This window comes from Dermacentor albipictus, chromosome 2 (assembly GCF_038994185.2).
Source record: "Dermacentor albipictus isolate Rhodes 1998 colony chromosome 2, USDA_Dalb.pri_finalv2, whole genome shotgun sequence".
Taxonomy (NCBI): Eukaryota; Metazoa; Arthropoda; class Arachnida; order Ixodida; family Ixodidae; genus Dermacentor; species Dermacentor albipictus.
This window is the reverse complement of record NC_091822.1, coordinates 37,910,481-37,923,809: the sequence shown is the minus strand read 5'-3', so window position 1 is coordinate 37,923,809 and position 13,329 is coordinate 37,910,481. Positions and strand designations below refer to the sequence as shown.

At 44.0% G+C, this 13,329-nt stretch overlaps 1 protein-coding gene across 9 annotated transcripts in view; it reads right to left on the bottom strand.

Annotated features, from left to right (window-relative positions):
• LOC135918250 (acanthoscurrin-1-like) overlaps nt 1-13,329 on the bottom strand; it is a 57,157-nt gene that overhangs the window by 17,102 nt on the left and 26,726 nt on the right. For 3 of the 9 annotated variants that reach the window (XM_070532820.1, XM_070532819.1, XM_070532821.1), the window contains exon 3: nt 2,324-2,425. The exons of 1 other annotated variant lie outside the window; for it this stretch is intronic. In XM_070532820.1, coding sequence (XP_070388921.1) covers nt 2,324-2,425 — 102 coding nt within the window. Of the gene's footprint in view, nt 1-2,323; nt 2,426-8,723; nt 8,744-9,861; nt 9,930-13,329 lie in introns of all 9 variants that reach the window. 5 more of the 9 variants (XM_070532822.1, XM_065451917.2, XM_070532824.1 and 2 more) reach the window with 3 other exon arrangements.

The following is a 13,329-nucleotide window of genomic DNA, read 5'->3' as shown; positions in this document are numbered from 1 at the left end:
ATGAACTGTTCCTTGTTAGTCTTGAAATGTGGCTAAGCCTGCCATAACAAGCCTTGATGGCTATTCTTATAGGCACAGCCAGTAATATCTATTGAACTGGAGGATCATATTTTGATACCTCCCGAGCATAATCTTTGCAGATCCTCAAATTATGGCTTGAGCAGTGGCACGACCAGAGATGGTGCGAGGTGCACATTAGGCACGTGCTTAGGATGCGTCACGAGTTGTGTTTATGCCCCACCAAACTAATTACAGACTTATGACATCTGACCATGACCAATATTTTATTTATTAGTACGGATATTGTAGCAACGGTGCTGAACAAAGATGAATTATCTGTGATTTCTTTTTTCTTCAAATCTAAAAATTAAACTTAGTTTAGCAGTTGACTACTGCAGTCATTTAGATGTTTCACATGCATTCCAGTAGGAATAATAACAGCTAAGGCTTTCTTTTAGTATTAGTACAGTGACCTTAATTATACACCCGCCGTGGTTGCTCAGTGGAAATGGTGTTGGGCTGCTGAGGACGAGGTCACGGGATCGAATCTCGGCCATGGCGGCCGCATTTCGATGGAGGCGAAATGCAAAAGCACCCGTGTACATATATTTAGGTGCACTTTAAAGATCCCCAGCTGGTCGAAAGTTCAGGAGTCCTGCACTACGGCGTGCCTCATAACCAGAAAGTGGTTTTGGCACCTAGAACTCCATAATTAAGAAAAATACCTTATTTATTGACTGTCTTGATGACCATGTCCTCGTGTTGACTTTATCACACAATATCTTTCAGGCACCACCTTTATATAGCGCAAGAAGTCAGCTGCAAGGACACAAGGATGTCATAGAGCTAGCCTAGCGCGACTCTACATCATGCAGAGAAGCACACTCCAAAGAATCCAAATTCATTATCATGCAATTTGGCCAAGAAAATTAGAATGTGGTTATATTGATTGTACCGTTTGACTAAATGTCACTGAAACTTTCAAAATGCAGTATGTCACGCCAAGATGAAATTTTTCACGTGCTCTAAGCATACATCTTAACATAGTATTTTTATGTAATGTCTCTGATGGGAAAGTGTATAATGAGTATGCTCTTTGGAGACAAACACACAGGAACAAGTGTGATTGAAAAGTTGGAAATGCGTTAAAAAGCTGATTACCTTTGTGACAAGTGACTGCTTTTTGTGTTGCCTCTCAGCAGATATGACCATGTGATAAATAAATAGTGGTATTACGCATACTTACATAACATCACCCATACTTGCAATGAACATGGTGCCTGTTTTCCCTCTAAAAGCAACAGCTCATGCTTGCTGAGGTGCTTGCATAATTTAACAGCACGTAAATGCAAGGACGCAAACACAAACCACGGGCCCTATAACGTAAAACTATTCGAATATGTTTCTATTCCAATCTCCTGACGTCCAATTTGCGTAAACACCAACGCAAGCACCGGGCGGTCACCCGCAGGGTTGTCCGTACAGACCAATCAAACGCTCTCCTCGTTCATAGGAGGTCACTTTTGTTTGCTTGAAAAACGAATAGCATTGCCTACACTGAGCGGCTTGTCGTATCTAATTGGCTGACAAGAGGCGAGGAGAACGCTCAAGTGGAAAGGGATTCGATAGGGCCGAGCCACTGCACTGAAATTCGATAAACGGATGAAGAGAGTGGTGCCGGCGTCTACGATTGGTCGGCTTTCCCTTGCATAGCTTGCGGTGGCTGGTCGAAAATAGCGGCGGAATGCAACGGAAGCTCAAAAATGACGCTGAAACGGACCCTCAGCAAAGCAGAGTTGGCAGAATGAGGGGGTAAACGTGCCGAAAGTGCTCGAAAACCTTACACGGCCACGCAAGAAGCTTTATTATATGCAAATACACCCATGCTTTCCGGCAGGTGCGAGTATCCAGCGTCTGAGCGATCTTGTAGACTCTCTTGTAGACTCGTGTTCAATACGCAGACCAAGATCTGTGAAGGTATGTTCGATGCCATGCAGGAGGTGTTGCTTCTAAATATTTATTCTAACTTGGAGCTCATAGCGATAGGTGTCTCATTTATGTCGCATCGAGTGACTTCTCCCGTCATCACAGTCCACGTTTGGTCTGTGCCGATTCGAACGCTTATGCCTTCATCCTCGACAACGGATTCGTACAGTCGATAATGAGCGATGTCTTGTGTACACTTCTGGTTTTGTACGGCGAACGGATTCCTCGAAGTACTTGCATTGATATTCCGGCTAATGTGTAGATTTTCAATCACATGCAACACATTTTACGTGTCTGTGCAGCACGATTCGACTTGGTTGCGAATTTCTTGACTTACAACTATAGTAGGGTCGAAACGCTGAAACTTCAGCTTCCGTGAAAGCCGCTGTGTGAAGAGCATGCGCTGACCTCCAACATATCGACACGTGACATCCGTTACCTGCGAGCAGGAAACGTCGGATGGAGGACGCTCGTAGATGAATCCTCGATTGTTCGCCAATATTTATTTAGAGATATTCGCGCATTCGCGTTTGTGCTGGGAATGTCTGCTGGTATGTTCGCAATTGTGCTGCCAGTTTCACGTATCTCCTTGCTTACTTTTTGTGGATCGCTCACACTCGTCTCATGACAGGTGCAGCAAGTTACCTTGCGTCTGCAATTACACGCCCTGTAGCCTTTAGCCCTGTGTCGAAAGCACCTCATGTAGCCAGATAAAATTAGCTTCTTTTGTGAAAGTTTGAGATCCAGCGGGCAAATTTTCGTGTAGGGAAGACTCGGTTTACAAAACACACAGTTCTCAGCTACTTTCAGGGTGTTGTGGGTAATAGAAGACGCGCGGTTAAAGCGTGTGAAAACGGCTAGATTTCCTCAGGGCATTCCCGTTTTCCACGAGGACATGCGCGCTCGCGTCTCTCTTAAAGCTCTTATACTGCATGCAGAAAAACTTCAACAGGCATTAGAGTTCCGCAATAGACGTTCTATTACCCCTACCAAATGTAGCTCGAAATGGCGCAAGACTGGTGGCACTGTACCATTGTGTCGTGTGTGCTAAAGCCCGCAGAAACAGGAAACACATCCTGAGAAAAAGAACACCTTGCTCCCTGTAATTTTTTCCACTACTCTGGCGTAGACGGATACCTTGTCTTAGAATAAGGAAAAAGCTCTCGGATTGCTTGAACGGATTCAAGCCAAAGCCTGGAGAGGTTCCCCTATTCCAAACTTTTTCTACGACCGAAGCGCATCTTGTATAGGTTGATGACATCATAGTAGCACGCGTCTCTTATTTGCAGGCCTACAGTAGCCGAGGCCGCGTCACCTCTTAGGAAAAACATCAGGTAGTTGAGCTTGTCCGTGGATGTGAGGCTTCCATCGCGGTAAATGATCCGGTAGAATTGTTGATAGAAATTGTTCCATCGACACAAATCACAAGCAAGAGGTGTGATGATGCGCTTGGGTAGCTTCGCCCCACATGCTTCTCGGCCACCGAGGAAGTCCGAAGCTACGGAGCTAATGACGTTGCATACACAGCGCGTTCACGCTTGCTAAACAGCTGAGTCATCCTGCTCATAACGTTGTACTCGCACTCGAGAACGCTGCTCATTGTCAATTTTGTTCAGGTCATCGTTGTTCGCCTTGAGACGTCCGTGAATAGGATTGAGATGATCGAAGGTGGCGTATTTATCGCCGAGGAGAGCTGCTGCCTCCCTAATTATCTTGGTGTTGAGAGATCAACACCACGTCCGCTTCGATTGGAAACCCTCCATGATGGTCAGTTCACTCGTAGCCTTCTGTGGCTTTCGGTGGAAGCTCTTCTGCACCAAGTGATTAAGGTGACACGTGGTCCACCGGCAAGATGCGAGGCTTTGTGAACGATAATTATTGTTATCACAAAGGGCAGCGATTCTGCTCCGGAGGCTGTGATTCAGCTTGTGCGTCTTCCATCTAGCCACGAGGTAATTCTTGGCTTCAAGCATAACAAACTGGTTACCAAAGTGTGGTTACCTAACATTTACACAAACTCATTTATGGTGCATATTGCAATGCACAAATTGAACTTCGCGACTTTGAAAGCAAAATCTATTTAGAACGAATTCTCAGGATGACACCAGCTTTGCGTCATGCAATTTTCTAGTGTGCGATAAAACTTATTGATATTTCAGTAATTTTTCCGCTTCAATGCAGAAAACGTCGTTAGTAATGGGCGACTTCAATGCAAAAGTGGGGAAATAGCAAGCTGGGGAACAAACAATTGGCAACTACGGCATCGATTCTAGGAAAGCTAGAGGAGCGATGCTAGTAGAATTCACAGAATGCAATAAGCTTCGACTAACGAACAACTTTTTCAAGAAGCATAGCAACAGACAGTGGACCTGGAAAAGCCTTAATGGTGAAGCAAGAAATGAAATTGATTTCATACTTTCTCCCAGCAGAGTGCGGGATGTAGAAGTGATAGGTAGGGTAACGTGCAGTTATCATAGGTTAGTCAGGACTAGGATTCACGCCAATTTGAAGCGAGAAAGATCAAAATTGGTCAAGAAGAAACAGGTCAACCTTGAGGCAGTAAAGGTAAAAGCAGACAGATTCAGGCTGGTACTTGCAAATAAATATGCAGCTTTAGAACAGAAAGATGATGTTGACACAGAGCTAACGAATGAGACCGTAACTAGGTTGGCTTCAGAGACAGCAAGTGAAATGGAAGGCAAGGCACTAAGGCAACCAGTAGGCAAGCTCTCCCAAGTAACAAAGGACCTAATAAAGAAACGACAAAAATGAAAGTGTCCAACACAAGAGATAAGACAGAATTCGCGGAAATGTCAAAACTGATGAACAAGGCGAAAATAAGTGATATTCGAAACTATAACTTGAGAAAGACTGGAGAAGGCGTAAGAGATGGACGCAGTCTGAAATCAATGAGAAGCAAACTTGGCATACGACAAAGCAAGATGTATGCAATAAACGATAAACAGGGTAATATCATTGGTGATCTCGAAGATATAGTAAAAGCAGCAGAAGAATTCTATACTGACCTGAGCAGTACCCCGTACTCGGTTCGAAACAATAATGAATAGAGTACAGAAACTCCTCCTACAACTAGAGGTGAGGTCGGAAGGGCCTTGTAAGGCATGGAATGGGGGAAAGCGGCAGGAGATGATGGAATAACAGTCGATTTAATCGAAGATGGAGGAGACAAAAGGATAGGAAAACTGGTGGCTCTCTACACAATATCGACTGCAAGGGATCCCAGGAAAGTGGAAGAATGCAAACATTATACTAATCTAGAAAAAGGGAGACGTTGAGTAGAACTTGTTGCTGGGCGAGTTGGTTGGGATCTAAAGAATACATTGTTGCGCCAAAAAAGGAAAACAATGACTTGGGAACGAAGAGTACGAAATGATAGATTGAGCGCTGAGCAATAAGACTCAAATTGTTGATGTAACTTGAAGTAGACATGGTAGAAAAGGGGCCCACTGTACTAGAATGTCTAGTACAGTGGGCCCCTGTTCTACAATGTCTACTTCAAGTTACACCAACCATTTGAGTCTTATTGTTCAGCGCTCAATCTATCATTTCGTACTCTTCCTTCCCAAGTCTTTATTTTCCTTTTATGGCTCAACAATGTATTCTTAAGGGAGACGTTGAAGAACTGAAAAATTATAGGCCCATTAGCTTACACCCAGTATCATATATAATATTTGCCAAAATTTTATTCAATAGAATAAGCGCAAAACTGGACTTTAGTCAATCAAGGGAACAGGGTGCCTTCAGGAAGGGATACTCTACAATGGATCACATTCATGTCATATATCAGGTTATCAAGAAATCCTCAGAGTATAGTAAGGCTTTCTATATGGCTTTCATAGATTACGAAAAAGCATTTGATTCAGTAGAGATACCAACAGTCATATAGGCAGTGCGTAATCAAGAAATACAGACCGTATGCGTATATACCCTTGAAAATATCTACAGAGATTGCACAGCCACCTTAATTCTACACAAGAAAACTAGGAAGATACCACTACAGAAAGGGGTCAGACAAGGAGAGACAATCTTTCCAATGCTATTCACTGCGTGCTTGGAAGAGCTATTGAAGCTATTTAACCGGGACGGTTTAGGAGTAAGGATCGATAGCGAATATCTCAGCAACCATCGCTTTGCCGATGGCATTGTTCTATTCAGCCACAATGCAGCCGAGTTACAACAAATGATTGAGGACCTTTACCGAGAGAGGGTAAGAGTGGGATTGAAGATTAATATGCAAAAGACAAACATAATGACAACTAGCCGGGCAAAGAAACAAGAGTTCAGGATCGCCAGTCGGCCTCTAGAGTCTGTGAATGGGTACCTTGACCTAGGTCAGTTAATCACAGGGAGCCCTGATCATGAGAAGGAAATTCACAGAAGAATAAACATCGGTTGGATCGCGTATGGATGCCATTGCCAGCTTCTGACTGGAAGCTTACCATTATCATTGAAAAGAAAGGAGTATATTCAGTGCATTTTACCAGTGCTGACATATGGGGCAGAGACTTGGAGACTGACAAAGAAGCTTGAGAACAAGTTAAGAATCTCGCAAAGAGCGAATAAACGCAGATTGCTAGGCATCACGTTAAGAGACAGAAAGAGAGCGGTTTGGAATAGAGAACAAACGGGTATAGAGGATATTATAATTGACATCAAGAGATAGAAATGGAGCTGGGCAGGTCATGTAGTGCGCCGGTTAGATAACCTTTGGACCATTAGGGCTACAGAATGGGTACCAAGAGAAGGGAAACGCAGTCAAGGACGGCAGAAAATAGGGGGAGCAATAAAATAAGCAAATTCGCGGGTGCTAGTTGGAATTGATTGGCGCAGGACAGGGGTAATTGGAGATCGCAGGGAAAGGTTGTCGTCCTGCAGTGGACATAAAACAGTCTATTATTATTATTATTATTATTATTATTATTATTATTATTATTATTATTATTATGTAATTTCTTTTGTCACTGATTTTAGCTGAGTTTCTGTTGCATTTTTGTGTGATAAATTTACCGAGCTTGTCATTTCTGTACATGTTGCCATTTTGACTTTGTTTGCCGACAGGCCGGGCCAAGTCACGCAAGCCCCTTCCTTGGCTTTTACAGCCTGCCTTCTGATGTACGATTATTGTATGATGGCAGCAATTTTTATTATTATTATTAATATTATTAATATTATTATTATTATTATTATTATTATCATAATAATACATGGACATGGCCTTGCCAATTCTGCAAGGCCATGTCCCACAATCCCTTGTAGGCTTAGACAGGCCTGATTATAATGCTGTATATGTGTTATGGCAATAAAGATATTATTATTATTATTATTATTATTATTATTATTATTATTATTATTATTATTATTATTATTATTATTATTATTATTATTATTATTATTTAAAAATAAGAGGAGGAAGAACGTATATTACCGCTCATTTGACAGCACATATATTAGCACAAGCTTTAGTTTCAGAATTTGTTAGAAGTTAATGTGCCTTATGAAACCACTTGCTTGGATTCGTATTTTACCAAAATGTGTTCAAAAGTAAGTAGATTACACTCTGATCAGTGAAACTTTGGTAAACTGTTTATTATGCATTTTGATTTCTAATGTAAGTACTACTTATAGGAGTAATCCAGCTCGATCAATAGATTTTGCAAAGGCTGCAGGCGATCTTTAATGTTTCTGCTGATGTTAACAAATCGCCGCCGAAGCACTCCGTATAGATGGATAAGCAGCGAAGCTGAAACATGCGGCCCCGCTGTTCATCACTGGGTTAATCCCGACGGTTCATTAAATGACGCATTCGTCGGCTGCCGGATCCTCTGTGCGCAGTTGCTGCTTGCGCTCGGCTGCACCAGTCTGTTCTTGTGCCCTCGATTGAAAGCTGTCTGCTGGTAAGGAGTACGTATGACGCGTGGCCTGCCGGTTTCGGAGCCGGACAAAACCTGCAGTGCGCGCGTTCTGCTGTTACGGAAAGGAGTGACGTCTCTACGGGCGCAGCTCATCCAACACCGCCTAGATAGCAGACGGCATTTTCACTCCGATCCGTGACGCCATATTACCTGGCCCGACTGCCATAGAATTTAATGCCGATGCTTCCGAGTAGGCAACAGCAATTTTGACATCACCTCGTTCACCACGCAAGCATTGTCAATGACAATTTCGGGCCAAGTAGAGTGACGGCATGGATCGAAGTAAACATGTCTTGTCCTATCAAAGTGATGATAGGTAATCGGGTGCCTCCTTTCTCATTTTTTTTCGCGCATGTGCATGAACTTGGGCCGGAGACGTTTTCGAAGTACAGACAATAGACAGATGGACGGGTGGATGAATTGGCTAGCCATATAGAGCTTCGCTGAAAAAAAATCTTGCTCGGCCTGCTCAATCATCAATAAAGAAACTCGTTCGATTGCTTCTATAAGTATTTAACGTAATGAATAGTCAACACATGGTTCCTTGTTTATGTGAGCCTCGTTGAATGATAAACCCATCGCCATACACGTCCTTCCCTAAAAACATGTTGTCTTACGTTCAGAACACGTACTCTTTTTCCACGGGGCAATACACAGTACAATGCCGCACACTTGCACAACTATTCGTGTATATTTTCACTCATCCTATAGCACTTGGCGGCTGCAGCTTGTGCGGTAACTAGTTTCGTTGAAAACTCAAACTCTCAAAAAGAAAACAACAACAAGAAATATTTATATGCTTACCTCGAAACAGCCCGGGATTCCTGCAACGCCATCGCCCTAAACCGGTCAACATCAAAAACACTTGGGAGGCAAATCTATATCAGCAATCGCTGTAATAAGTATTCAAATCACTGGCTCTGTCGGAAAATAGGAGTAAGGCGCATTTTCAGTTTGGTTGCATTTTCTATTTTCCGACCTGTTCGATCTAAAATTATGTTTACTGGTACCTATATACTTTTTACAGTATTACGCCGGCTACATATGTTTAAAGAAATTCCGTTAGTTGCGGGGTATCTGCAGGCTACACACTTTCTAGTTTCGTAAGATCGGCGAGGCGCTAGAAGAAAACGAGATTAACTACACCTGCAAGTCTGACTGTTCCGCTTTGAACACCGAGAAGAACACGGCTTTTCCTAGTATTATTTTTTCTAAACTTCTTCACGCATTTTCTGCAAACTGCATAACTCTTCGTGGATCCCCCACGATTGGTATGTGCAACTCGCGCAGAGGAACAACGTAAACAGCAAGAAATCTTTCCCGCGCTGAATGACAAAACAAGATCAGCTCGGAAATGATCGTCGATGCGCACAAATGCAGGTTTAGCGGGCGACAACACAGGCCGGCAATTCGCCACCGCTGAGTGCCACTTTAACAGGCGAGGTGTCATGTAATTAAGTTCCAAGATTCGTAGGTAATCTCGAATGCTCTTGACTTGTCTTACCGGCACAAAAGTTCTTAAATGTTTTAGATGCGTAGATGACTACACGTTTTTGTTTAAATGTGAGAAGTATTGCTTTGAATTTGAAGCCTCTTATTTACAAACACGGGTTCGAGTATGTATGCAGCTCTCGGAACTCCCGCATGAAATTCCCGGCGGCGATTTTTCTGAGATTACTCGATATACGTTTTCATTTTTATGCAAACCGTACGTGGTTGTCATACCAACCTAGGCGAAAGAAACCACTGTTGTCATTTAGCTCCTCCCAATACAAATTGGTTAAAAGAAGCATCGCCATACATAGCCTTCATAATATCCGAAACAAATTATGTTCCCAACTTATAGGGAACATCTTTGATAGCCAAAAGGCTCGCCTCACACAAAGAGAATATCCCGACCACATTCTTGTATTATTTGCCGAAGCTGTACTCATGAACCAACCTTCCAACTGCCAGGCGTATACAACAGTTGTCTTCGATGGCACCGGACAGATTGCCAGTATGCCATACCTGCACAAAATATCCCACAACATAAAAAGTAACAGTTTCGCTCGGAAAACGAAGCACCGATTCCGACAGCAAATTAGTGGACAGCTATACAAAGTAAAGATAGCAGCTTTATCAGACGTGTACACTCGTAAACATAGGCACACTATCTAAATCAACAAGCATAGTTTTACTAGCGCACAAGCAAACAGGAACACATCACACTGGATGACCGCGGAAGCTCGCTTTCAATATGCACGGCAGCAGCAGCGAGCGAAGTGACCCTTCGCGCTGGGTCTCGCATCAGCGCGAACTAAGTCATAAAAAAACACAGTGCGCGGCGAACGCTGTCCCCGTCGGAGACGGCTTTCAATATACAGCGGCCCGGAGTAGAACGCACCTCCCCGACAGCACGCTTCCACCCGGCATCCCTCCTTTGCCTGCGCGAGATTGAGCGGCGATTGCCGGCTCACCCTCGAACGCATCCGCGTGTGCATACATCATACGGCGAGTGGGGAGGTTTTTGTCGCTCTTGGACTCTGTACTTAACCTCACGGAGACGGCGACGCTTGGCGGCAGAAATGTGCCTGAAGTCCCCATATAATTGCAATCGCAATAAAAGTTGGAAACTAGTACAAACGCTCGCGTGGTTTTAACGTCCCCTAACAAGCTAACAAAACTGTGGAAAGCAGCAAACCAGTTGCTGATAAAAGGGTAGGGTGTGACGAGAACCACAGAACATCCTTCGTATTATGGGGAGCAGGCGTCGTACACCCGATACGACTATCGTGTGCTACACGCTACGAGTGCAGTCAAGGCAATGTCTGAACAATATATAGGCTCTGGGAGCACTGCAACAATGTAAAGAAAGCTGGCGATGGCTGGTCAGCAACGTAATACAGCGCGTGTGGTTGCTCGCCTCTTTTCGAAGAATGTTTAGTTTGCGCTTTTTTCTGTGCCTACCGGTGTCTGTGAAAAGTTTTCCACGCTAAAGCGCTATATCAAAGCTCGTGATACTTGAAGTTTGGTGAGCGACTATTTTTCGTTGTAATCGTATATTTGCTGTTACCTCAGACATTAGCAAAGCCGCATAATGCCACTCAGTTACCCAAGTAGGTATGCATGAGTCGGAAATTGCTTTTTTTCCCCAAGCATTGCTTGCCTAGGTGAATGACGGAGATAAGGTTTCTTCGTTCATCGATAGCAACATGCAGAGGACACTTCGTTGCATAAAGCATAGGTCCGAACACCATTTGCCCCTGTGCAGTTCTGGCGACCTCCTAAGGCTGCAGATATTTATTTGTCTGATATGCAATTGTTGTCAGATGATTCTTTTATTTCTGATGACCGTAGGGATGCTCCCGAAGGTGCTTTTTTCTCTCACAAACGCATCGAAAAGACAAAGAGGGATATTCTAATGGTTATGTTTTCTGGCGTATGATAAAGGAGCTTCTCTGAGTATTAAAAAAAGAAATGCGCGCCCTAAGTAGCTCCTGTTTGAACACTGTTTTGCCAAGCTACGTCTACGCTGCGCCAGGGGGCCGTTTATACTTGCATTTGGCGCTCAGAAAAATACCAACAATTTCCACTCGAGATCACCTCGAGCACTATGCCATAGAGCTGAGGTGTTCACAGCTCTGTGCTTGGCGTTGATTGACAGGCGGTGATTTCGTATACATTTTGTCTAAGGGTAGTGCGTACATGACAGTGGGTGAGCGGTAAAGAATCATATGGTAATGGTTAACGGCCACCTCAAGGACGGCCCACTGACTGGGCGTCTGCTGAAGGGCGTACTTTCGAATTGACGACAGTGACTACAGCAGTTGTCCATTGTTGAATTCGAGGTGTCTTCTTCTTGAGGTAGCGCAGAGGCCCCTTACTGTTGTCAAAGAGTTCTCGCAGTGAATTTCTAGTCGCGTTTCATCGCCCGATCACGTGGCTTTATCTAAATTTATCATGAAATTTGGGTGGCTGACTGGAGCTCGTGCTGATATAGTTAAGTGAAACAAACTGCTTCCGTTTTTTTGCAATATTTCAGTTTATTTTCATTCCCTGTCGCTTGTGAGATTTCACGAAACCTAAATATTGCATGATAACCGGAAGGATTACACAGGAAGCGCTTTGTACCTTACTAACTTTAGCCTTACGGAAACAGCCCTGATTATCTAGACGCTCCGCCGCGAATATCTCACTTGTAATCTGAAGACTCATGCGTCGGCTCCAGCGCAAGCCTGCCGCACCTCTCAGCAAAACGATCGCAAGTGGCAGCGACCGCGACCGTTTCCACACAGCTTCGAGTCATCCTCCAATACTTCAGACTACAATGACGGAAATTCCCCTCGCCCCACGCAATGCGCACGCGCGCAAATTAGAGATAAACACATTCTCACATCGCACGCTAAACCACGCGATGTATCCCACAAATTTTTCATACACTCGTGCTGTAACACACCAGCCACGTTTTACCCCGTCACATGGGCATTCCAGCTCAGCAACGCAATACCATACAAACCCCGCACTAACACCAAATAGAGGGAAGCTTTTTTTGTAAAGTGTCGGATTCGTGAACCAGCTTGATTTTTGCATCTATCAAATTTCTCTCTTTCTCTTTTTATTCCGCCCCTTAGTACTTGTCGAATAGAATCTAAGGCCATTTGCTGTAATAAATATTCTTGCATTTTACAACACATACTCTTGTGTGTACATCGGTTGTTGCTTGACGGCGGGTATTAAGTGAGAATTCATAAAATTCTCTATTCTTGCTTCTAGCATAGATTTGACCAATGGGGATGATAAGAAGCTTGATGACATTATAGTATTTGATAAAATTCACAAATAATGCTTTGGTAACACTCGCTGCGCCTATCCTGCTCGTACGTCACCGATACAGCGCGTTCTATACCCTATAACAAGCTGCGCCAGAACTAAGTGATGGTCTGTTGCTCACCATTCATCCTCACCCGCCATGGTGGTGTAGTGGCTTTGGCGTTGCGAAGCTAAGCTATAGGGGGAGAGATCAAGCTTAGGCCGCAAAGGCCGCATTTTTATGTGGGCGAAATGCGCATACGCCCGTGTACCGTGAATTGGGTGCACATTACTGAAGCCTACATAGTAAAAAAAATATTCCGGAGCCCCCCATTACGGCGTGCCTCATAATCATCTAATCGTTTTGGCATGTAAGAACCCGGAAGTTAATTTATTTGGGCGAAAGCATTATATACCCCATTGAGCGAAACTCAATCGCAGTCGGCGTGACCGGAAGATGGAGGAGGAAAGCTCCCCTGAAGTCTCCACCCTAGCCGCAGAAGAACACAACTACTACAGAGAGAGAGAGGGAATTTATTGAGCACCAACAGTTAAGTCGGCTAGGCCTAGGCCTCGCACGATGGGACCCCGAGGTCTTGCCTCTTCGCCGCTTCGTAGG